This window comes from Serinus canaria, chromosome 3 (genome assembly GCF_022539315.1).
Source record: "Serinus canaria isolate serCan28SL12 chromosome 3, serCan2020, whole genome shotgun sequence".
Lineage (NCBI taxonomy): Eukaryota > Metazoa > Chordata > Aves > Passeriformes > Fringillidae > Serinus > Serinus canaria.
In genome coordinates, this window is record NC_066316.1 from 26,928,565 (window position 1) to 26,955,649 (window position 27,085).

The window sequence follows — 27,085 nt, forward strand, 5'->3', positions numbered from 1 at the left end:
AGGACAACAGTGAAACTAAGAACAGCCTGTAGTGGCATGTGTCTGTGTCACAATATCTTCCACTAAGTTTCTTTTATTAGCCTAAAGTTTGTTAAATATTTTACATATTCATCTTCTCTGATTGTTGCTCAGGTGGTCTCTCCATGTAAATTATAGCATTCATTGAAGGCAGTTTGGCAGGTTATTTATTTTTCTGTAATAATTTACTTTAATTGAAATCTTGTATCCATCAAATAATTTTTTTTTAAATATGGCAATTGACACTTATAGAATTGGAAGTTATCTTGAATGTTTTTCTGGAAAAACAATTCCTGTTAGCCTTAGATGCTGAGCATGCATGAATTTATGTGTCTGAGGGTAGCATTTTGGAGCTACTTAGAACAAGTAGCATGAGTTAAAAAAATAACTCACTGTGCAGCTTATGGGTATGATAAAATACATCATCATTCCAGATTACTGTCACAAGACAAAGTGAGCTCCTAAAATTTCTAATTGTGTTGGATCATATCTTAAAGTTTTCAAGGATTTTAAAGTCTATGGGATATTTATGGGTGTTAGACTTAGGGCTGAAAGGTTTGTTCAGCTAGGAGACTGGAATAATGGGATGTTTGAATTGCTCTGTTCAAAGGTTTGGTTGTCTTGATTATGAATCTTCTTATTTTCATAATGCTCAAAATTTTTATAGCTCCTTTAATAATTGACTTTAATTATTATGATATTTTATAATTTTAAACCTTAACATCCATCTTTCTTTAGTATTTAGACAGGCTTGTTTCCTAGGAATTGCCTTTCTCAGAAGTTCTTTTCTTAAAATTTCTAAATGTTACTTCCAATTCTCAGTAATTCAGCAACAATTGGAAGCAGAGCACTGATTCATGGACTGTCACTAAACTGAATAGTCTTGAAAAACCTCAAGCACTAAGAGGAATATTTTCTGCAAGAGGGAAAACAAGACTCTTCTACATGATGCTACCTCTTAGGAAATTTGGTTATGGTTTCATTGAATTGGCCCAATAGTTACACCTATGTTTAACAGGCCAGGTTAAAGGATGTTAAAGTTGCATCACTCTTGCAGATGAGAATTTGCATTAGCAAAGTTTATGAGAGAGAGTCCCTGTGCTGGTAAATATGATTTCTTCTGCAATCTTCCAAATTTCCTAGATCATATATCATTATGAATTTCACAGGGAGAAGGGGACACAGCAGAACTGTTTACATCTCTTCTGACATTAGATTTGACTGTGTGTATATCTATAAGTGCCCATAGAGACATGCCATGTAATATGTATGTTCAATAAAAATATTTTTAAAATATTTTCTAATCCTGTACTTCAGTGCATAAAGCATCCACATCCCCGTGCTGAAGGCTCCATTTAGGAACATTAGCTCTGGTCTGGGGAGATCCCCCCAGCATGAGCTGCTCTGCAGCTGGGATTCTGCAGGCCTGGAGTCCAGCCCAAGCTGTGGGGCTCCCCAGCCCCTGGTATGTAATACATGGCAGAAGTGCTGAGCCTTCCTTTGAGATCTAATCTAGTCTTAAACTATGCCAGCACTGGGCTTAAAAATACTCATGTGCACTGGTCTTCCTTGAAGACTAGTGAGTGAATCATGATCTGCTAGAAAGATGTGATCACCAAAAATAAACCAGAAAATCCTGAGCTCCTCTCATAAAAAAATATCTCCTTTTGCAGTAAGCCATAATCACTAAATTTAAAAAGTTGTCTGATTTATCTGCCTGCCTGTTGTTTCTGAAAATCTTGTCAGTTTTGATATAGACTGTTTTCTTAGCTCTGCATAAGGAAAGGGGGAAGAGCAGTGGGCCATCATGGCCAGCTCAGTGGAAGTAAAATTACAGCTTTTATAAGTGGGATTTTAGAAATCAGTTTCCAAGTTTTGTTCTTCTAAGACCCAGAGATGGAGGAAAAGGGAGAACTGGTGTTTGACAGTGGTAGAAGAAAAAATTGATTGATTGTACAAGAAATTTTATGTGTCAGGAGTTAGACTTTCATGAAAGAATATCACCACTGCATGTAAATAAAAAGATAAATTATTTTTTAAAATTAACAAATGAGTAATTTTTGTAGTCTAGTATAATCTCCTACTTCATTTTAAATAGGAGGAAAATTTCTGCTTTAATTTCTTAAAGAAGTCTCATGCTTGTTGAGAGATTTTTGCTTTAGTGCTGTTATTCATAAGCTATAAAGCACCTTAAAAACCTGTTCCAAAGAACTGTTCTTCTGAGAACCATTTCTTTCTTTATTTTATATCTGCAGAGACAGATTATTCTTGTGTGAGTTTACAGCAATGTAACTCAACACTCCTGGCAGTTTATCAGAGTTGGTCCCTGACCAAGACCATTGTATTTCAGCATGGATGCATTTGTGTCTGAGAGGGAAACAGCTGGTTTAGGGGTAGTGCCCCTTAAAGAAATGAGTGGTGGCTGCAAGAGGTCCTGTGCTGGGACCAGTGCTAAACCAGCAGGTCAGAAAGGATAACTGACCTGGAGTGTTCCAGTGGAATACTGGAATTAGTAGGAGCTCACCCTACTGGGCACGTGTGACCAGAGAGATGTTCTCCAGTGTCAGCAGGAAGCTGCACAATTGTGAGAACAAAAGGAAGGGAAAAATGTGATAGATATAAAACTGGGGGGTTTCACTGGTCAGAAGGCAACTGCTCCTCACATCTAGAGATTATCCTATTAGAAAAACTTGTTAGAAAAACTTGTAAATGCCCAGCTCAGTTCATTTTGAGCTGATTCAAATCACGTTTCTGGTGCAATGGCAGAACCACACAACTTCTGCATTGCTGATGGCAGACAGCAATGACTTGCTGATCTCTCCATACTCAAAATGGGATCTTACTACTTTTGATTTGTGATGCAGCTTTCTACTTCTTTCTAAATAATTTATAATTCATTTTCATCAAAACCACAGCTCTGGCACAATAATCATAATGTTTCAGTTGGCTTCTCTTAAACTAAGATTTATTTTTGCCCTTGGTTTCCAGGAAAACTTTCTATCCTGTTTTTCTTCCTTCTGGTAAAGATAAATACAATGCAGAGGGAGGATCATATTCATGATTTTGTGTCTGTCTTTCCATCTAAGAAACAAGTGTAATCTGTGTTGCTTGCTGGAATAGATACAGGAATAATCATTTTAAATAAGTCTAGATGCTGCTAATAATAGTGCTAATGCTTGCACAGAGGAATGCTTTCTTCCACCTAATGTTCTGTGTGGGCTGCCTGAAAATCACTCAGTGACATCTCATTTTCTTGGCCTATTTCTATGACTTTTTCCCCACCATGGAACAAGGGGCATTGTGGATATCAAGATGATGTTCCTGCCTGTGAGAGAGGCAGCAAACTAATTCCACAACATGGACATCATGGTCCATATTCCCACACAGAGGCAGCTATTCTGAATACCTCAGGGTTTGGATATAGGATTTAAGGCACTCTTAATGCAGCTGAGTTCAGACAGTTTCACTGTATCCTATAAATCTTTACTTTCTAGCATAAGTTTGTTGTAGTGGTTCCAACAATACAGGAGGAAAAAATTGGTCATTAGCAGTAGACTGGTTTAGATTCACTGTGTGATATCAAATTTTCAGATTCAGGGGTCTTCCAAATACATCAGAAAGTAAGGTTTGGTTTCATGTCTTGGAAAGGGGTATTATGGGGAACTTTAAAAAATCTGGAGGGTTCTTAGTGAAGGATTTTTTTTTTTTTAAAGAGATTTTTGGAGTGCTCAAATCTTGAAATGCCGTGTTTCCATTTCCTTGCATTTCTTTTCTACTTGTTAAAAAATGTCTTTATATGCCTTTTCTCTTTGTTAAAGTCTTATTGTTATGGTTTTCCAGAAGTGGAATAAAGAAAAGGTCAGATTATAAATGTGGGTTTATTTAGTTTAAATTAGATTTTTTTCCACCTTCATTTGTATTTCTAAAAATACATTAAATACTTAAATTTGCCTACTGTATGCTAATGGCAAAGGTAGTTTTTATTAAAAACCATTTAGAGAAGTCTTTTCAATGTATAAGAATATATTTTTGATTTTGAATAGATGGTTACTAAAGGAAGAGGTTTCATAGGGTACATTAGCTCCTATTTATGAGATTTCTGATGGCAAAAATCTCTTTTTAGTATGTGGGATAATCTCTTTCTTGGGATGTTTTTGTCTCCTTCTCAAGAAGGAAGCGCATTTTTTCTGAATTAAAATGATTATAATAAACTAATTCATGACTGCTATGATGTGTCATGGAGAGCCAAGTTAGAGGCTCCAGCCATAGAACAGGAAAAATTGTTTGAGATTTTGGGTTTTTTTTTTGTTTTTTTTTTAAAGGAGCTTCTCTCTAGAGGTTCTTTTTCTAAAGACAACCAGTGCTAAAAGGATTTTCTCGAGGAACTTCTGACACCTTCTTAGGTAATTCACACTGAGAGAAAGTGAGTAGGAAATCAAAATCTCTTTGAAACCAACTTGGAAATGCTGCCATATGTCTTATTCTTGAGATGATACAGGGCTGTTTAAAAAAAAGAAAGAAAGAAAGAAAGAAATTCAGTCTCCAGCTTTCAACTGTGACATCCTTCAACCAGACAGTTCTGGGATCTGTTAAACGAAATCTCCATCCACCACACTTTGCAACTTGTGAATTGATAGATGATACAGCTTCCTGTGGTGGTATTTAAGTTTACCATGGGAACAGCTAAATCAGAGACAGCAGCAATAAGAAGGCACTGAATATATTTTTTCAGCTTACAGCCAGCTGACTTTCACATTCTTATTCAGCAACCTGATAAGGCTACGGTAAAATGAATTATGCAGTGTTTGAGTGTGAGCAGAGGTGCTGGCAAAGCAAGGAGGACAGAAAGGTTTTGGGATAATGGGCTATGACCTGAATTTTTAAGGGAAGGTTTTTTTTAAAGTGTCTGCCATCTCTTGACTTGTTAATAAACAAAACAATAAATTGAGTGAAGTTTTAGAGGTTTTTTTTTTACAATTGCTAGAACATTTTGTATCTTTCCACTTTGGACACGGACAATTAAGGTTTCTTTTTTTATCTCTACTGTAAGTAAACTGAGCCAAATTCTCCTGGATTTTATGTGTGTCTCTGTTCTCTGGCAGAAGTGTAGAGCTGTAACCAAAGATAGATCTTATCCTCCTGTGGCTATGCATTTAAAGCATTAAGTTGTACAAATGGTTGTCCTTTGTGCTGCAGGCAGTCTCCTTGTCATTCTCTTGGCTCTCCACAGATTTTGGTTGGACCCAATGCTCCTTGTGCTGTGCACAGGTTTCTAGATGAGTTTTGTCAGTGCTAGGAGAACTTACCTGATGCCTTAGAATATCCACAGGTGGTACCACTGGTGTGAAGACAGGCTCAGTGCTAAATGGAAGACAGACACAGCGCTGGAATAATAAGAGAAAAATTAAATCTACAATCATTCCAAGAGTTGTTTTGTCTCTGTTTTCATTGCCTGATTTACTTTCTGGATAGTAGGGAGAAAGCTGTTTGGATCTTGAAGTATTTTACTTGTTCTTTGTTCTGGAGAAGAAAAGAAAATAATTCAGAGACTTTTTTGTTGGTTTTTTTGGGTGGTTTGTTTTTTTTTTTAGTTCATTTTCTCTCTCAGATACAGATACACAGCCCAGAGTTTAGCAAGTATTTTTCTTGAAAGACTTCTAGTTTTAAGAGATTTGAGAAGAAAGTTTTCTCCTGCACACATTTATTCTTATATGAAGTCTTCACATATATTCTGCAAGTCAACCTTCAGTGGGTGCTGAGGGCATTTGTTAGTACTGAACTGCTTTCTGTTTTGGGAAGTAGCAAAAGGTGACTTGTGGAAGGAGAAGAGCTAGAAAAGCTGACTTTCTGTACCTGTTCTTATGCATAAATATAGTTTAAATTAGCTTTAACTATCATGAATCTAAATACACAACATCTGTGTTGGGGTTTTTTAAGTTAGTTGTTTCAGTGAATTTGATTGACAATATCTTTGGGAAAACCTTAGCAGTCTAACATATTTTCTTTCATCATGAAAATATCCCCCCTGTTAGAGCACTCTAAGACAAGTATTTAGATCCCTGTGGATCTAAGCATGTCTCTTGAGTGCTTTTCTGTAGCTAACTCTGCACAAATATATCTGCTAGTTCTTAGGTATGAGCTTCCTCTAATAAGGAGAGTTAACTTTTCTGTTCAGCAAGTGAGTAGAAAGGGAATTAATTGATTAACAATAACTCTGAGCTCAGATTGCCCTTGGAGTGTGGGCCATTGACAGATGTGAGCTGTGCTGCTCACAGTTCATCCTTCAGGGAGGAAAGGGAGCATTCTCTCATGTGCTCTCTTTCATCAGCCCTATGCTCCCTATTATTACTCCCTCCTTGTTCTTTCACATCCCATTTTCTCTGAGTTTTCTTTCTCCAAGTGAGAGGTTTAAAGCTCTGTTAGATTCCATTTTGGTCTCTCTTTTTTTTCCCCTCTCTCAATTCCTATGCTAAGTCACCTCATCATCCAACATCCCACTCTTCACACTTGCCAGCTGCTTCCATCAGTAAGTTTTTAAGCATTCCTGAATTTTACATCAATTTTAGAGAACTATGAAAAACAAAATACATCTCAATCAACACATCTGTTGCCTCTTTGAAGGCTTTTGGCCAATTCTTTTCCTCTGTGAGTGTACTTTTTATTAGAGGCTTCATCTGCCATAGGTCAGGTAAAACATTTCAGGTCCTACTAGGTTCCTTCAAGCAGATGATGCTTCAACATTTTTCTGACATTCTGACTCAGTTAGAAATTAGGTGGCCAGTTACACATATTTTCATATGCCAGAAGCATTTTGCATTTCATGTGAATGTTTGAGCCACATGCTCACCAAATCACTGAAAATGAGGAAGACACCAATGCATCTGTTTTACCAAAGGCTGGGGAATAAGGGCTAAATGAACTTTGCAGCTAGGACATTTGGAATCTAAAGAAAAAAAAGCAAAAGTTAGAAATAAGTACACTTTTAGAACTTGGCTCAGAGTCTTGTCTTTTACCCATTTGTGTGTCCTATACAGTAAGACACAAAGTGAATCCAGCTCTAGTGGGTTGACCCCAGCCAGGTTCCCACAAAATCTCTCTGCTATTCCCCTCTGTAGCAGGACAGGGGAAAAGAGTACTACCAAAGGCTCATGGATTGAGAAAAGGACAGGAAGACTCTGTGGGGAGAGTGTTTTAAGGGCAAAACAAACTTAAAGTTCTTGCCCATCAAATCAGAGAAGCACAATGACAAATAAAACCAGATCTTGAAAGATTTTCCCCTCACTCCTCCTGTTTTGCCAGGCTCAGCTTCTTAAACCCCAGATCCTCTACATGGCTTCCAGTGGCACAGCAGGACAGGGAATGGGGGCTGCATCAGTTCCATCACACATTTTCTCTTGGGCTCTTTCCTACTCAGGGGGAGGGCTCCTCACACTCTTCCACTGCTCCTGTATGCAATCAGACCATCAGGAACTTGCCCAACATGAATCCTTTCCACTGCTTCACAAACTGCTTCAGCATGTGTCCCTTCCATCAGTCCTGCCAGCAAACCTGCTGCAGCATGCACTTCCCTTGCCATGGGTCTCCACATCCTACTGGGATCCTGCTCTTGCACAGGCTTCTTATGGGCTCACAGCCTCCTTTAGGCATCCACCTGCCCCAGTGTGGGGCTGTCCATAGGCTGCAGGTGGATCTGAGCTCAACTGTGAACCTCCATGGGCTACAGGGAAATGGGCTCTTCACCAGGGGCTGCAGGGGAGTCTTTGCTGTGGCACCCAAAGCACCTTCTTCCCTTCCTCCTTCACTGCAGCCTTGTTTCTCCCACATATTCTCACTTCTTTCTCTGCCTGCTGTTGCACAGTGGGGGTTTTTTCTCACCTTCTTAAATACTTGAAGCCAGAGGTGCTGCCCCTGCTGCTGATGGGCTCAGCCTCAGCTAGCATGGATCTGTCATGAGCCAGCTGGTGATACCAGTGGGTACAGGGGGAGCTTCTAGCACCACCAAAACCTGCCCTGTGAGCCCCATACTGATTTGTATTCATGTATTCAGTGTAGGGAGACAAGCACAATTTTTCATAATATATTTGGGGTGTGCACTTGCATCAGATTTTTCAAGGGTTCCTACATAACCTGAGGCTAGACCTGTGTTGCATAGTTTAACAAGAGCCAGGCTTCTCATTTGATGTGTATTTCAGCAGGCACACTGTACAAAACCTCAAGTGCTGCAAAATTTTGCTGGGAATCCTAAAAACAAAACCTGGGGAGAGATCCCTTTACTGCTCTTTTGGACAGAGACCTGTAAAAAATCAGCATTATATTTATAGGTAGCAATCTGATATTACAAATCAGAGGAGGTGATGGATCTGGTAGGAACTGCATGGTAGGACCCAGGTTCCTTCTAGAATGAGTTAACACTCTGATTTCCCCTCATTTCTCTATTTTTTATTGTGGTGGAGTGTTTGAACAATAAAATATTCTCTGTATTGAAACCCAAATCAAATGAGAAAGGCATTAAAGCTTCTCTTATTTAATCTTGTCACTGGGAAATGCTTCTTCTGCCAACAATAGGTTATGAGGGGATGTCATGACAAGAACAAGGGGTCATCTCCTTGTTCCTGTCACGTCTCAATCACCCCCCAGAAAAATCCTATATAATACATTCAGGTTCTACTGACAACACACAGACCCATCATCTGCAATTCCCTCATGATGCTGTGTCCATAAGCCTGGCAAGGAGAAAGAGCATCCTGTTTAGCTCATGTGTCCATTTTTACCATGCATGGATTACATCATGCAGGGCATGTAAACAGTGCTTTAAATATTGGAAAATTCCCTTTGCAATCCATGGCAGAGTGAATATGCTCTTTTTTATGGCCATATCCAGAAATGCTTGGTTGGACTGGGGTGTGAAAGTGGTATGCTGATAATAAATCATATTGAGTACTTCAGGATTTGCATAAGGAATTCATTACTGCTTTCTGAGTGGAAATTTGTAGTAATGTATGTAATGTTGAAGGACAGAGCTGTGAGAGTTGCCTTAATAGCACTGCTTGTGAGTCAGAGATGTTCTTAATTAAGCTTTTGTCGTGTGCTTGGGGGGGATGTTGGAATAAGGAAAATTCCTCCCACATTTGCAAGAAAGACAGAGGAAAGAGGGAAGGAGTTCTTTTGCTGCTGAGTTTTGTCTCTTGCAATTGATTGCAAGAGCTGCCCACTTAAGAAATGGGCAAGATGAGTCTGTTGGTGCAGGGTGACAAGATTGCCATAACATAGTCCTTGCCAACAGATAAACTAGAAAGAGTAGTGACATGTTGGGACACCGGTTTAAGTGTGTTAGGGGTTGTATACTGGGCCAAAAATGGAAAAAATTTTGTCAGATGTTATTTTTTTATGATAGCTGCATTGGAGAACAGCCCTTTTGAGGCATAACACTAATATCTTTCACTTGTTTTGTTCAGTTCATCAGTAGAGCTGTGAAAAATTAAATCCAGTGGTTTGATTGCCTTGTTTTGATATGTCTTACTGCTTGTGATCAAATCCTCTTTTATTAGATATATAACTAAACCCATCAGTGGTTTATCTACATGAAGTACAGCTACTTTCTGTCTTACTGCTTTAGTACTGTTGGAAGGGAGGAGTAAGGTCCAAATTTTGAAGTCTGTATTTTTATTAGTTGAAGAAATAGCGTTATCATTACCTGAAAGTATAAGGAAAAAAATCTGCATAAATAAAATATAATATTTCACTGCCATTCTCCCTGTCCTTGAAGCTTCTTCTGGCTTTCATTAGCATTTTTGAGCAAAGTAATGAGGATTCTGTGCTTTTTATTTTATACCAAAATCTGTACATTGAAAGGATTCTTCCTGCTTGGGAAAAGGAAGCTGCTATGCAATCTTGTCTGGCTGTCTCAGTTATTAGACAGGCACTGGGGGAGGTTCTCTGAATCACAGTCAGTTCTGCAGTGGGCTCTTCCTGCCCTGTGAAGGATGCAAGCAAACAGTCAGTGCTTTATTGGGAAAAAAAAAATAAAATAAAATAAAAGCAAAACCACTTCTCTAATTGTAGGTAAGATTTCACTGCCACTGTGAAGTACTTTGAATCTGTGTAATTTAATCTGTGTAATCAGCAGGCTTGAGCTAGCTGAAGGTACAACCTTTATAAAACCATGTTTTGAAAGCCACCTTCTCTGACCTATGTAGGTTATGCCCCATAGAACCTTAATGTGCTTATATGGAATTCTAATATATAAATTTTAAGTGCAAGGGTGCTTTGTTACATGCATTTCAAAGCTTGGATAGAAACAAATTTTTGCTATCAGTATGGGGATCTGGAAATGCAATCAGCCAGGCAACTCTGAGATTTAGTGACCTAAGGCAGTAAGTAATTTTCATTCCCTTTTTTGCCTTCAGATGCCATGACTTTCCTGTAGCTAGCATGTGACTGGGATATCTGCAGGGTCCTGTGTGGGGCAAAGGAGTTTCTGTCTTGCTGTGACTGAGAACCATACAGAATTTGTGCAGCCCTCTTTTCTGTGAGATCTTGCTGTGCCTCTGGCCTTTTGCATGGTACCCTCGCTACGGATGCTCCAGCAGTTCCTGGGCTGGCCAAAACTCACTTTTTCAGGGTACCATCACCCACCCAACTTATTGCAAAAGGACTGAGGTTGAACATTAGAAAAACAGCCTGCCTGCCAAAGTAGTGAAACAAGATACACGAGTGTGTTGTGGAATTTCTTGAGAAGCATCAAAAAAATGGAAGCTGAGGATGCCTGAAGTACAAGGGACCCTTCCCTGCTGCAGGAGACTGAGCTCAGCCATCTCCTAGGTGCCTGCCACTTGGGCTTCTGTTGTTCTGTGGGAAAGGAACAAAGCTAGAGTTAAACAAATATTTAAGATACAACTTCTAAAGACTAGAATCCCAGCCATACAAGGTTCTGTTTCATCATAATGTGTGTAGCTTTTGCAAGTATTAGAAAGAGACTGCTGAACTGCTCTAATCTACCACAAACACTCGCTTAAAATAACATCATTTGGGATCTGACTGGTTTAATAGTTACCTCTGGGAAAGGAGCTTTGTCCTGAAGTTTTCACAATGCTTGTTTTCCTTCTTCACATCACAGCCCTGTTTCCTTTCCAGGAAGCTGACGAGAGCCAGCAGCTCAGGTGTTGACCCTGCAGAGAGGTCATTGAGCCTGCAGATAGTTCCACAGCCTGGAGCTCTGCTAAAATAAGCATGGCTGTGTGCTGCTGTGGAAGCTCACCACCCAGCACAGCCCTGCCTGGCATGGTTTGTCTCACCCTCCTTCTTTCACAGAGGGCAAAGCCCAGCCAGTGTGAGCGTGTGTCACCCGAGCAGCGGCCACCAGCTCTGCCACCAGCAGGGGCTGAGGAGCGTGGTGCAGCAGGGACAGCAGAGAGGGCAACTCCCAAGGAGAGCTCTTCTGATCAATACAATAAATTTATAATAACAATCAAATCTATTATGTATGCAGTTTCTTCATTTAGAAGATTTTCTGCTTTTATACCTCTAGTAAGTAGTTGACTTAATGTGAGATGTTTCATTTTGTTAGTCTGTCAAGTGCTTGACACTAACAATGCTCATACCAGGCTGCTAATACTGCTCATTACTAACACTGTAACAACATGATCTGACTCTTACTGACATCAACTAATTTCATTTTCTGCCTGCAAGTTTATCAAGTCAAGTTACGGCACTAAAATTGTTCTGTGTTTTGTAAATTATTACTTTGCTAGTTAGGACATGAATAGACACATGAAATTTCATGGAGTGAGCTTTTCCTCATGAATAGTAGCTTTAGTATTTGCCATATGTAGAATGCATTTCCACTTCTTTAATTTCAATTGCAGATTTGTTGACATAAGGGCATTGTGTTTAGAGTGAGGCTGTTTCTTCCTCCTGAAAAATAAGACTGAAAGACTGAAATGACATTAGTTAGCGTTGTTTTTTGCTCCTGTTGCCTGTGACATCTCCTTTACAACTGAAAAAGCACTCATGTCTGGATTGTGGGAAAAGGTTTGGAAGTTGAAACTTTATTTTAAAAACCTTGAGATGTGAAATTCACTTTTCAAAAAACCTGCCACAGAACAATAATTTCTGTGTGGTATTTCTACTGATATAACTTCCTTTGTCAAATAAATTGTAGTAAGAAAATTGTAGTTACAAGTTGTTACATTGTTTCAGGAATACCATTTTTCTTTAAATCATTAATGTTACTAATAAAGAAATTGAGAGGAAGTAGGAGGCATTCATCTCTGATTTGCTTGCTTTGTGGATCTGACAGCTGTTTAAGTACAGAAATTGCTACATTCACCCTCCAAAATGAGGTCAGTACCCCATCATCTGTGTGAGGTCCCAGGAATCTAAAAACCAAACTGCATATTTATATCCATCCCCTACCAGTGGTCCAGTTTCCATAAAACAGAATTCTGTTTGCTAAATATTAGATTTATTAAACCATGCTGCATGGTCACTGAAGATGCCCATGTGTAATTCCATCTTAAGCTTGTGTAAATTGTCACTAATTCTGTGGGCAGTGTGGAGATCAGGTGCAGAAAACTTGAGGGCTTATCTTGAAGATTTTGTTAAGGAAAGTCTCTGAGTCATTTCAAGGAAAATTTTGTCTGAGCAGCCCAGGCTCTGCTGCAGCCAAGTGGAAGGGCTGCAGTGCAGCAGAGGCAGCACTGGGGGCTCACCCAGTCTCTTCAAGGACCTCACTCCTGGTTTTGAACACTTGGTCCAAATTATTGCCAGCCACTGAGGCTGGGACATTTCTGAAAACTAAATTGGACTTCTGTGTATGCTGAAATTGCCATTGGACTACCAGTATCTATTTAGTACTTCTATCTCTTTAATACTTCTGGACATTAAGTCCTCCTTTATTAAGTGTATGGAATGTGGAAGTATTTCTGTTTGAAAGATGTGGGGAGTTATTGTTGTCCCTTCAGCTTTGAGTGAGCTTATGAATCTGCTCCTGATAATAATTAAGTATGTCAAAAAACTTTGAATCATGTGTAAGTAATCATTGGGTAGCTTTATATATATGTGTATATATATATATACATATATATAGGTTTGGGCTCTTTTTAAAAAAAAAGGAAAATAACAGAAGCCCTCAAACAGAAATAAGTGCCTGTGACACCCCAAATCAACTTTGTGTGTGTCTCAAGGGAAATTTAAAAATACGTATAGGCAGAATCTCTCTTTTAGACAAGAATTTAATTATTTGAAGGTAAGCATGTGTTTGAAGGCAGATATATTTGAGCCTCAGCCCATGCTACAAAGCCACCCACCATCTTTGGGATGATATACTTTAAAATGGAATTTATTCTGCAGTGCATTTAGTAAATAGCTGGTGTTAGCAGGCATGTCTAGACACACATCTCTTTTAAAACTCACACATTCTGTGAGCATTTTTTTCATTTCTTTAGTAGCACTCAGCATCTTAGTTTTTGTTAACAATACAGTGTTATTGAAGGATCTGATTCTCCTCTCAAATGAGAAAATTCCTCTTGGATCTCCTAAATAAAGCAGATTTGAGATACAGCAAAACCTGTATGCTTTTTCTTTGTTTAAGAAGTAGTCTGGAAACATAATACTTCTAGAAAAAGACACAGAAAATTTTCATGCTCTTTCTGTGACTGTGGTAAACTATCCACATCATTTCTGTGCCCATCAGTAACAGCTTTATGATCTATTATAGCCCTTACCTTACTTTTTTTTCTCTAAAAGGTATGGAATTAATTTGTAGCATGTGTTACTGCTAAACAAGACTTTACCAAAAGAAAGGATATAGAAATGTAAATATATGGGGGTGTTTAGCTTTTGTTCGTGGTGGATTTTTGTTGTTTTGGGTTGGTTTGGGTTTTTTTCCCATTAAAATAGATTAAATTCTTAAATGCAAAATCCTGTAATGATTTCTGCCTGGAGAAATCTTAATGGCAGTATAATATGCTTCTACTGTACAGCCCAGAATAGAGTTTGGGAATAATCCTTTGAGACCTTATTTTGATGCATAATAATCTGGTTACATGCACTCCATTCTGAATCCTGAGAAGTCCTGGACATTGTTTCTGCCCCTTCTCACTTTCCAACATATTTTTGGACAAATTGTCTCTCCTGCTTCGATCAATATCCTTCCTCTGTTTAGACATTATGCAGTGCTAAAATAAAAGCTCTATTACAGTACATACATACTGCTTAAAGTGATCAGGCTTAAATATGATACAAAAGCTGTTAGTTTTCATCTTCAGCAATGAAACATCAGCACAACCATTGTTCCTTTGAATTTGTTGTTTATTTAGGGTCAGGTGTAATTATTAAAGGTTGATGCTAAACTAGCTGTCTGGATGGTGCTGGTAAGGTGGGGATGACAGCAATGTGACACCCAGGAGATGCCCAGGGTGAAAAGGCCCTTGTGCCAGAAGTGCCATGAGGGGTCGGGGTTCTCTTGCAAGGATTTACCTGGCAGCATCACCAGTTTCCATGTTACTGTCATACATGGCCAAGCTCTGGCTTTGACAGGGCAGAAGCCATTTAACTAAAGTTTAATTGGTTTTTTCCCTTCCCCAAACACTGACAGTTTGGTAACAATCACCTCCAGATTGAGGGAAGGGAGCAGCATTGCTCCTGTTTAGAAGTCAGCATTGCCAGCAACAAGAAATGCTGGATAACCCCTCTGTTTGTGTGCAAGCTCTCTTGCTCTTTTTCTGCCTTATTTTTTGCATTCTTTTGGTTGTTGTCAGAATTGTGTAAGTACTCAGAGCATTGAAGGTAAGTCATGGCTATGCAGGATAATCTTGGTGCAGTTAGTGCTCCACATTGAGCCCTTCTCATTTATGCTGGAACTGTTTTAGTATGAAACAAGACCTGACATGGTTGAGCCTTTGATATTTGGTGTGCAGGCCTTACTCCCCCAGTCTTGTTTCCTTTGAAGAGTGCTGAGCGTTATGCAGTTCTTTCCTTTCTTTTAAATTTTAAGAAATTACTTTTAAGTTGTGACTTATAATTGATGCTTAATGGATACTACACAATGAACAGCATTAAATGTAGTTCATACCTCCATTTTGCAGGTATTTATGAGTTTTGTGCAATTTTTCATGCCAGATGCTTCTGAGTTTTGTAACACTTCCCTTAGAGCTTGGATTTAAGCATGCAAGTCTTTTGAGCCTTTAAAATTGTAGGCATTGTGTATGTATGTACATATGAGAATATAAATGCAATTATATGCTATTGTTTTTCAAAAACTCAAGAATTACTCTTGGCTCAGTGAAAAGAAGTAGTAGCATGACTGGTTATGATTTTGAAATAAAATTAGTTTTAAGTTTGCCAGTTCTCAAGTACCATCATATGAAGCCTAAACTCAATGTGCTCCACTGACAGCATTCTCCATGAACACTTGGAAATTGTCATCATTTCTTACTCCTTTTGAAAATGTAACAAATCTTTTGAAAATGTAACAAATGCATTTCAAAAGGATAAACTGAATAGTACAGGAGACAGGACTCAAAACCAAAACAGGGAACAGAATGTACATTGCATAAAGAACCAGCCTTTACTGAGGAAACTCTAACCCTCTGTGACTATTTAGTAGAAATACCATAAGAAGAAATTGTTTGTATTGAAACTTGCTAGCATTCTGACTATGAAAAATTCACTTTATTTTAACTCCTTTGCCAAGAATAGAAATGCCATGCACAGTATGCAGTCTGCTAATGATATTTTCTAGAACCTACCACATACCTCTGTAAGACTTTCAAAAATATCTTTTAAAGGCCAAGTTTGTTTGGGATGCTAGTATTTTCAAAAGAATGCATTGAAAACACTAGTTGCCTACATCATCCAGATGTTGGGGGTTTTCCCAAATACTCCCTGCTTTCTGCTAGCATTTACTAATCTTTGCTTTCCTGCTTGTAAATGATGAGAGATTTTTGGGGAGAGCAGTGTAGCTCCCTTCCAAAGCAGGTGTCTTCAGACAGATAAATTAACATCTCTAGCACGAGTGTTCAGTATGAGATAAATGGATTTTAATTTAAATACAGACTATTGTGAGTTCTGCTAGAAATAAGTGGTTCACAACCCTGGGTATGAGCCAGAACAGATGTGATCATCTGCTTCTGAGTCACCTGGGACAGTTCCTGCCTGATTTTATGCCTGTGGCCCAAAACAGCAGTGTGAATCACAGGATTGTTCAGGTTGGAAAAGACCTTTGAGGTCACCAAGTCTGCCTGCTAACCCAGCACCTCCATGCTCAGCACTAAACCATGTACTTGAGTGCCAGATGCACACATTTTTGGGATGCTTCCAGGAATGGTGACTCCACCACATCATGGCCTGTGCCAATGCCTGACCATCTTTTCAGCAGAAAGCCTTCCCTTAAATCCAGTCTTATGCAAGATGTGGCAGAATGTTCCTTGGGGACTGTGGGAAAGCATTGTTTGTATGTCACAGTAGAGGGTCACAGTGAAGAAGTGACTGAACTTAATGTTAACTTGAAGTTGTTGTTGTTGAGCTTGTGGGTGAGCTAATTTCTCCTGTGACTTCATCTGCTGTGATGAAAGGCTCATGTCCAGTCATCCAGTGGTCAGTCAGGCACTCTAATGTCAGCTGCTTGTTGAGCCTGAGAGGAGACCTTTCTGTTCTCTAGGAGGGTGGAGTGATGTGGGAGCTGGTTCTCCCAAAAAACAATTGGTAGAAAAGGAAATGCTATCAAGTTGTACCAGGGGATGACTAGATTGGAAAACTTTCTAAACAAATTGTGTAGTGGTGTGTTAGAAGAGGCTGCCTGGGGAAGTCATCATCCTTGGAGATACTTAGAAGACCTGTAGGTGTAGCAGTTAGGGACATGGTTTAGTGGTGGCTTTGGCAGTGCTGGGTTAGTGGTTGAACCAAGAGATCTTAGAGGTCTTTTCCAGTCTCAATGGTTCCATGATTGATTCTATTCTGCTCCAAGCCCTCTAAACGAGTCCTGCTGCTCACTGACAGGTTGGGAATTGCACACAGGGTGCAATGAGAGGTGAGGTGTTGGCAGAGCCAGTGCTCTCCAACATGCAGCTCCTCTGGGCACTCCCAGCCTAAAGCAGGGCACTGTGCATGGATTTGGCCAAGTGCAGGTCTTCAGTGACAAAAGGGGAATAGCAGACTGACACAGAGACTGTTTGGGGGCAGCTGGCTAATGGACCTCCAGCATCATCCAAGACAGACCAAGAAAAGTACATCTTCTAACTACAGGTAGAGGATCCTTCTCACACACAGTGATGCTGTTTGTGTGGGAGTGATTTTTTGATAATCGAGGCCTGACATTTAATCTGATGCTTTCAGATGCATTGCTTGTATCTGTTTTCAAGTCAGTGCATTTCTGAAAAGGATACTGTTTCATTATATTATTTAATCTGTAAGTATTAGAGGGGAAAAATGGAATTACTTTAAAGAACTAAATATAGAATTGATACTAATGCAGTGAAAGTAGGTTTAAAACTTTGTTAGTAGAAACAAAGCAAACAAACAAAAAAAGCCCAGTGTCATGATACTGCTTTTATGTAGCTAGAACAAGAGGAGGATTTTACATGCTCTGTAAAATTACAGGTGCTTTATCTGTGAAGAATTGCACTTAAGATGAAAAAATGTGAAAAACAGTACTGTAGACTGAATATCATATCAAATGTGTATTGTGCACTGTCAGAACATCTTGTTCATTACATGTAAGCACATAACTTCTTGGGAAACCTTTCCAGAAGAGTTGGATTTTTGGAGGAAACCTTTCCAGAGGAGTTGGACTTTAATTTTCTCACATTCAGGTTGTGCATACTTTAGCAAAGTCTACAATCTGGATGATAACCAAAAGAGCAGATCTGTATTAATACAGAATTATTTCCTATAATAGCTTTTAAAAGATTTCCAGCAGCTTTGTAAAGTCAGTAAGTGATTCAAGAAGCTGGAAAAATGAATATTTTGTTGGATTTTCAACTATTTGTTACATATTGACAATATAAAAATAAACATCGTTGGTAACTGTCGGGGATTTCTTATCTCTTTCTCAAAGGGCAACCTACATCCATGTCTATTTGGTTGTTCTCCAGCATAAATAAAAGGGGTAGCTTTGTGTACAAGGCTGTGTTTATTTACTGAGGGCTCACTTTAGAATAGGAGTGCCACTCTGGCCATCCCACAGATGTGTCATCTTAGGGTGAAAACCGACTCTGAGTATGAAGTGTTTGTAAAGCATTAATGGGTATGGAGCTTAGCCTCTTCTGTGCATGAATAAATTTGCTGTCAAGCAGTCAAGGAGTTTAGCCTTTGCTCTGCAGTGAAAGACATTGGTCTCTGTTTGTTCATCTGTGCTCTGTTTTTTTCCCAAGATGTCCATCCATTGGTTTAAGACAATTTTCTAGAAATTCTTTAATCATACCTTTTATATTTAAAAACCCTCAAAATGAGGGTTTATTCCAATGTTTGTAAAAGAATTTGAGACTTTTTTTAAATTGAGCTGTTCTCAGACTTTGAATTTTCTATTAAGCACTGTTGCTTGGACAGCTCAGTCTTGTACAGAAAAGCTGGCAGCAGACCAGAGTTGGTGTTTTTAGGCCATTGTAACGATTCACAGTAGCTGAAATTCAAAGAATGACAGGTGTTAACTGCAGATCAAAGTGTTATATGCACCAAAGTATTGAGTGCATAGATTCAGCTGGCAATGAATGACTGAATATGGTCCTCTCCAAGTCTTATAGTCTAGTTTGCCAAAGCATGAATGGCTCAGGAAATGTCTGTAAAATCTCTTTTTCATTAAAAATTGTGAGCTGTTCTTTTTTGCTAATTCATCCTCATCTTTTGCTTAATGCATACAGAATGTTATGATGGTGCTAGTGGTATTAAAAAAAAAAAACATTAAGGAAAAGACCCAATGCACTCTGAAGATTTTTTTTCAAAATGTTTTTACTCGGAGTTATATCAAGTTCATTTTATACTTCCTCTACCATTAAATATCATGTACAATTGGACCAGGAATTGGTTAAGAAGAACAACTTCCTTCCCTTGAACATTTTGCTGAGCATGTATTAGTATCAAAGTGGGTTATTAAAGCCTGAAGCTCAGATCACAATCAGGAATTCTAATAAGTAGTCAAGTCTGGATGGATTTTTTGCGTTCTGCTTGATAATAAGTATTTTTACTCTGATTTCTTGCACTTGTATCAGCACTTTCTGAATGTACAGGCACATGGGGGTGTTGGGATCTTTTTCTTCTCCTGGAGTCTGATCTGTTAGGAGAATCTAACTGTATAATTACTGTAAGAGGCTGTCAGTGTGCTTGATAGTGATAAAGTGTAGAGGACTTAATCCCAATTTAACATGAATTTACAGATGAAGCTTTAAAAGAACTAGAAGTTCCTGTGCTAAGCAATGAAAACCTTTGCCCTCTGCTAATTGATGCTAAAAATGAATAAAAATTACGCAAAATGTAAGGAAGTTATTTTATGTTGTCTCGTTCACTGGGGCTCCAGGATGAGGGAAGAGACGAGAAAATTGACTCCATGTATCAGAAGGCTTGATTTATTATTCTAAGATAGATAATATATTAAAACTATACTAAAAGAATAGAGGAAAGGATTTCACTACAAGGCTAAGCTAAGAATAGAAAGGAATTGAAAACAAATGTCTTCTCCCAGACTGAGACCGGCCGGACAGGTGAACTGTGGTTGGCTCTTAATTGGAAACATCCTGAGGAGGCCAATCACAGATTCCCCTGTTGCATTCCACAGCAGCAGATAAGAATTGTTTACAGTTTGTTCCTGAGGCCTCTCAGCTTCTCAGGAGGGGAGAAATCCTAAGGAAAGGATTTTTCATAAAACATGGTGACAATTTTGCAGTGCGGGGTACCGAGGATTATTTTTATTTTTGAAGAATATCTACCAATGCATAGCATTGGAGTTTCCCCAGACCTGTGTGTGTGACAGCCAGTGCTCTTTGTCTTTCCCTGTGTTTCAGCCCCCAAGGACAATGAAGAGCGTGTGTTCCGCGAGCGGATGCGCCCCAGGAAGCGCCAAGGTGCCGTGCGGCGCCGGGTGCACCAGGTTAATGGACACAAGTTCATGGCCACCTACCTTAGACAGCCAACCTACTGCTCACACTGCAGAGACTTTATATGGTATGGAGCAGCTTGGGCTTTGCTTTCTTTGCAGCTTTGGGCTGGGGAGTTGGCACGCCTTCCTGTTGGCACACCTTCCTGTTTTGCTGCAGTGAAAATGGTACAGAGCAGCTTCTTTTCCTCTTTATTTTGGCATTTACCTGTCAACAGCGTTGCAGATGATAACAGAAGGCTGTTAAACCTCCTTCACAAATATTAGAATGGGTTGTATTTGGGGTTCTTCTCCTTTGAGCCACAAAGTTCCATATTGCCCTGTCTAATGCACACTAAATTCCAGGTAGACAACCAGTCTGTATTATGTAAGGCCTAAGTATGGATTCAGACTTAATATTAGACCTTTACATTTTGTCACAATGGCAGAATTCTTTGTGACATGATTAAGAATCACCATCTTTCTTCTAAGAAATGCAAAGCTTCTTTACAAAGTTTCCTACTGAAGTTAATGGAATATGGAATGGAAGAGTTAATGGAATAACTTCTAATGACACAGAGATTTTGGTGCTCAGTGTACAGGGTCTTTATTATTACAATGTACACCAAGAACTCCCTTTTAGAACTTATCTGAATTATTTTGAGTATTTTCAATTTTCAGGTAGGGGGAAGTGGTGGAGACATTCAGTTTTCAGTTGTTTTTCAGGAACTCCTGATATTTTCCAAAGTGACCTCGAGATACTCATTTGCACAGAAGATCTGATGAGATCAACAGTGAATATTTCTTAGGAGTGTGTAATAAATCAGTCTTTCTTAGTGTAAAATGACATGAAGTGTGCATAAAGTCAATTCTGCATTCCTCTAAAAAGTGCCTGGGGGTTATACTTTATGTTGGCTAAGGTGATTTCAAGCAATGCTGACAAATGCAATCTGTCCATTTAGAGGTCTGCTTGGTGATGATTTACCATTTTGTCCCCTTTCCATGCACCCTTTGGCTTTGTCTGTTTCACTGTAGTAAATCTGTCTGTACTTCTGACTTCTTTCATGGTCTCTCCTCCTTCCTGTTACCTCTCAGCACCTGAAATGTTCCTACTTGGACCTGATCTCAGTCCAGGCATGCAATTATCAGATGATTGGTTATGAAAAGCTTTTCTTTATACATGTGCACATCTAGTAAAGGGAAGGAAAAAATATTTTTATTTTTAAGAATATTTCCTCTTAATTTTCTGAAACGCTTTATTATTTTTCAGGGGTGTAATAGGAAAACAGGGATACCAATGTCAAGGTAAGAGAAATTCTACATAAGGACAGTTTAAATATATTTATTATGTTATATAAGTCATGGGATATTTTTATCAGGCATCATTTATGCACGATGCTAAAAATTTAGCACACGATGATCAGAATAATTTTGTCTCAGCAAGTATACAATCTTTGCACCAAGTCACAGTAATTTTTTCCAAAACTGTTGGTCTTAAGCATTATATATGGAGTAGGAGCTCAGCTAACAGCCCTGAACATCAGATCCCAGATATATCTTCATGTATATCCATCTAGGGAACCATATCTGCGGATCTTGGCTTCTTCATTTTTCAAGTCTTGCATTTTAAAATTGAGAGCTCTTTGTTCTGCTTAAGATTCTGTGTTAAAAAATTCCAGGTAGTTGCAAAGACTGTAGTTTAAATAGATGAGATAATTATAGAGGTCATCATTAGAGAAGGTTATAGCTAAGACTGCACAAGTGCTTCATTTTCATCTCCCATTTTTCAACTAGATTTCTTGTACTCCTACTTCTTTATGCCTCTTGGGATGATGTGTTAGTACTTAAGTCTCATCTAACAAGTAGGAACCATCAAATTAGTGATGACTTTTCAGTTAGAAAAGACTTGCTGCAATCTCATTTTAAAAAAGTAAATGCCATTTTTTCAATAGAGCTTTACATGCTTTAATAAGAATTATTGTATTAAATCTCATAGTAAATAAGTAAATGCCTTTTTTTATAGATCATTACATGCTATTATACTGAATTAACACAGAGAGGTATCTGGAGAGGTACCTTGACTTGTGATCTAATTTTTTTTTCTTACAACACTGACCAAAACTGGAGAAAATAAAATTTTTTATTTCACTATGAGGGTTTTTACTTTGCTTAATGACCTTGAATTTTCAGTATGATAGACCTAGTAATTGTTTATCTTATCTGTCATATCTGCAAGTGTTATTCATTGACTAAGTAATCAGGATGTATATTGGCAAAACATTTTTGCCTCCTGAAACCTTTTACTGCTATCAACTTAGGATAATGCATTACAGAAAGAATATTTGACTTTTTTTTTCTCCTGTTCTTTTGACTTTTACAATGACTTATCTTCATATCTGTTTTCTTTTGAAAGCTCTTTAAACAGGAATTGTTTTTGTTACTTTGTCTCATGTAATGTGGAGATCATGGACTCCATCAGATAAACAAATCACATATGTAAAAACTGAGAAAAATTGTGGTTAACATTTCAGAAGGTACTTTGTAGTATTACATATGAGATATTTGGTGGATATGCTTTAGTTATCTTAAAATTCTTTGGTCTTTTGAAAGTCCATTATCTTCTGGTTTTCTAAACCAGCTTATTTCACAGGACTCACCAAATCACCACCAGTCACTCTCACACTTTCAAGTCCCAGTGGTTCTAGTCTTCTGAGATCAGACTTCTGCTTTAAAATTAATCTTCATGAAATCTCATTCTCTTATCTGTTTTGTCTTTCTAGTTTGCACTTGTGTAGTTCACAAGAGATGCCATGAACTTATAATAACGAAGTGTGCTGGCTTAAAAAAACAGGAAACTCACGATGAGGTAAATGTTTATAAATTCATTTTCCTATATAAAATTCTGTCTTTGATCTGTTCAAAATAATATCATCTCCTCTGTTTAAGCAATAGATGTTACATACTTTTTTGGTGCCCTTCTGGTCATGTTGTGGTACTTTGGAATGCAAGATTGCTATCACAGTTTTATTTACATTTACATAAAATTTCATAATTTTATTTGTTGAAAATCTACATTCATAGGATTGAAAAAGCCTGCCTTTAAGTTACAAATCAGAGTTGTATGTAACAGGGCAGTTGTATTCTTTAGACTATTCTTTAGACTTCAGCATGAGTTTGACTGAGGCACTAAGTCATGAGCTCATTTTTTCTGTGCCATTCACTAGCATTTTCCTTACTGGGACCATTCTGTAATACCTGGTCCACAACCAGTGTTTTACATCCAAAATATGATCATGTGCATACAATTGTGATCAGGGAGTGTGTTGGGCTAGTGCTGGTTTTGTGTAGTAGTCACAGGAATATACAAAATCTTGTGCAGGTTTATATTCCCAGGCTCCAGACTGGTGGAGACTTGCATGCTTTGCTGATGGTCTCATTGTTTAGAAGGGGTACTAGATCACTGGAGAAAAGCCAGCAGTAATAGAAAAGGGAAGGAAACACATAAAAATAAATCTCCTGCAGTGCAATGGCCGCTCTGAAAACTTATCAATGACATCCTTTAATTAGCAAATAATCATACCTTGGAATCCCTGAACACAACCAGTTATCATTGTCATTAGCATGATCCAAAGAAGAGTGGGATATGAAAAGGTAAAGGGTTTATGATATATTTCTTTCTCTAGTCCTGTATTAGTTTGGCCTCGTGTTCCTAAAACAATTGGGAGTGACTTCCTTGCCTTCCACATTGAGATCTTTCCTGATAGCTATGTATTTGTTGTTCTAGGAAGTAGACTTTAGTCTTTATCTCTTGGACAGCAGCAGCCCTTCCCTCTCTTTTCCCCAGATAAAGTAGTGAAAAGAATTCTGGAGTATATTTAATGTGATGGTCATAATCTGAGCAGAGATCTATTTCATCTCATTTGAATTCTGTGTGGTTTCAAAATGCAGCAGGGCCTCAGCATACAGTGATTGCAAAGAAATTAATTAAAATGAAACATGCTGTGCTGTCCTTTTTCAGCAAGTGGGATCCCAGCGTTTCAGTGTCAACATGCCTCACAAGTTCAGCATTCACAATTACAAAGTGCCCACCTTCTGTGACCACTGTGGTTCATTGCTCTGGGGTCTTTTGAGACAAGGTTTACAATGCAAAGGTAAGGCACCACTTCAGAGCTTTTCTTTTTCTTTGTGAGCAGCTTGGAGACTTGGAAAGACTTCATGAGACTATGTCAGCATGTACAGAAGTAAATAGAAAATAAGTAGTGGAGCAATGTAAGGATTTCCATCATGGTTACCCTGTTGGCAGCCCCAGTCAGTAACAGAGGCAGAGGTCAGACATTAAGAAACACATTTTGCACTCATTCCTGTGTGGGTTTATTTCCACTCAGGATATTAGAAGTCAACAGAAAATGATGAGCGTGACAATTTACATCTCTTCAGTTTAAATGCCTTCTGTGTTTTCAGGTTTGTTAAACTTTTTAAACATCAATATTCAATATACTTTTCCCCTTAAAACCACTTTCAAAAATTGCTGGTTTGTATTGGTAGAACCAGTCCTGTGTGCCCAGGTCCATAATATGAGGTGTTCTGATACCCAGCTAAATCATCCTTTGTGATGGTCTGCTTAGCCCCTCTGCTCCAGAAAATAAAGGATTCATTATGTTCAGCCACTTGAGGACTATGTACTCTGTACAGGATCTATATGTGAAAATCTGGCTGGAAGGTGCATCTGTGCCATTTTAGTAGTCCAAAATCTTGGGTTCCATATCTCATTGTTCCAAGCACATCTATGTAATGGGTGAGAAAAGAGTATGAACAATCGCAAAGCAAAGTAATATTTTAGAAATAGGTAATAAAATACTTCCATTTGTAAGTGGAAGGAAAAGATATCATGAAGGAAATGATTATCAGGTCCTTAGCAAGTAGTGCCTAGTGGAATAATAAGCATTTTCATTTTGTTATGCCTTAGGAATGGATAGGTCCATCTTCATGAGTACAAAAATCACGTTGTTTACATGTTCTCAACAGCAGAAACATGGGTTCACATGTATAAATAGGTTATCTATAAAAATCCATCCTTTGCAGTATTTAGGATGACACATAACTATAAGTGAAGGTGAGACCTGCTCACAAGTTGCTGAGCAGTCAGAGAAAAAAGAAATTTCATTCACAGCAAAGTTATACACAGTGAGACTTCTGAAGTTCAGCCTTCCCTTGTGGTTCCAGCTAGTGAACAGTGAGGAAATGTTAGGATCTGAATGCTATTATTTTCCAGCTATTGAAGATTTTGCTCAAGTTCTGTCTTAATTATGACGGAGGTGCATTCAGAGAAGACTTTTCAATTCAGTCTGGGCTTTTTCCAACAAGTGCTGAGTGACTCCCTTCTTCAGAGGTGTTCTTCCTTGCCCAGGGTGGTTATTAACACCATAAGAAGCATATAACAGATATTTATTCTTCTTCAGGTTTTTATCACTGGTTATTCCTGTGCATCTTTTTACAAAATCCATTCATGAAGTGGGACTGAACAACATTTTCCTGCTATTTTAAGCAGTTTGACTCCTCAATATCCACTTCCATGGATCCTAGCTCAAACGTTTTACCTACTGCTGAGGTTTTGTCACTGAATGCATTCACTGAAAATGCCATGTTTAGCTGTTTCTTTTTGCTCTTCCTGTGAGCTGAAATGTACTTAAAAAGGAAAGTCACCAGCTTTCTGAAGTGCATGGTTATTGTCAGATTCAGTGCCTTGGTACAGTCTCAGAGGCAAATGTGGTTTTTTTCTTTAGGGGCTGTACAATGAAAGCTTTGTTGATGAAAAATATAATGAAATGCAACTTTATAAATACATATTTTTATAATTTCCTTTTCTCTAAAAAATAAAGAAGTGAGAAATTTGAACAATTGGATATTAGTCTAGGATTTAATCACACTTGCAGCTGTTCTCTCTTTGTGTCTTGCTCCACAAGAGGGCACTGAAGTCTCAGATAAAATATCTCATCTGCTCCTAACAAATCCACACTCCACGAGTTTTAATGGAGCTGTTCTTGCTTCTGCCTCGTAATCTGGAAGAAAAGTAACCTTTTTCTTCCCCTCATAACTATATAATAGTTTCAGGAGATTTAAGGGAAAGAGCTTAGTAACAGGATTGCCATCTAAATAAAGTAGGTGTTTAACCCTTAATTTTTATTAAAACCTAAAGTGCTGTCAGATTTGTGGCTGCCTACATAAGAAGTTAATCTATTTCAGTAAAATAGTATGAGAAGCAATAATGCATAAGGATTTAATGTTGTGCTTTCCATAGTGGAGAGTTAAAATCCAAGATCTGAAGGACTTTTCTTTTAATTCAAATGAATTTAAGATAATTTGATTGTTTCATTTGTTCTTCTGTCTGTTCTGGGCACTGTATGAAAATAGAACTCTACATTATCATATCAGAAGAATGATAATCAGGTTAATAACTTTAGCATTGAAATATACCTTCAAATTCAGCCAAGTGTTTTCCTACTGAGATTCTATTTATTTGAAGAAGTTATTGATAGGTTTAGGTAAGGCAAATGCATGCCAAGATAGAATTTAATTTACTGTATTACTGTGTATTTCATTGCAGTTTGCAAGATGAATGTACATCGACGCTGTGAAACAAATGTGGCACCAAACTGTGGAGTGGATGCTAGAGGCATAGCTAAAGTACTGGCAGATCTTGGAGTCACTCCAGATAAGATCACTAATAGTGGGCAAAGGAGGAAAAAGGTAATTTTACTTTATATTGTCACATTTTAAAAAATCAGACAGGTATGACTGTATTGTAACTTTAGTAGTTGGAATCCAGTCCTACTCAAATGACTTGCACAGTAACTATTTAAAATGTCAGTACAGAGCTAAGACTTCAAGTTTTGTAAGTGTAAATCATCCATTCTGAACTTTGATATGAAATTTATTTTGACCTGGTTCAATGTTGCAGATTTTGAGTCTATAACTTCTGGAAGGATTTTGAGGAAGGACATT

General features: G+C 38.2%; 1 protein-coding gene across 1 annotated transcript in view; it reads left to right on the forward strand.

The window, feature by feature from the left end:
• PRKCE (protein kinase C epsilon) overlaps positions 1 to 27,085 on the forward strand; it is a 282,377-nt gene that overhangs the window by 153,216 nt on the left and 102,076 nt on the right. The window contains exons 3-7 of the mRNA XM_009091270.4: positions 20,013 to 20,172; positions 21,354 to 21,388; positions 22,864 to 22,949; positions 24,102 to 24,234; positions 26,688 to 26,830. Coding sequence (XP_009089518.1) covers positions 20,013 to 20,172; positions 21,354 to 21,388; positions 22,864 to 22,949; positions 24,102 to 24,234; positions 26,688 to 26,830 — 557 coding nt within the window. The remainder of the gene's footprint in view (positions 1 to 20,012; positions 20,173 to 21,353; positions 21,389 to 22,863; positions 22,950 to 24,101; positions 24,235 to 26,687; positions 26,831 to 27,085) is intronic.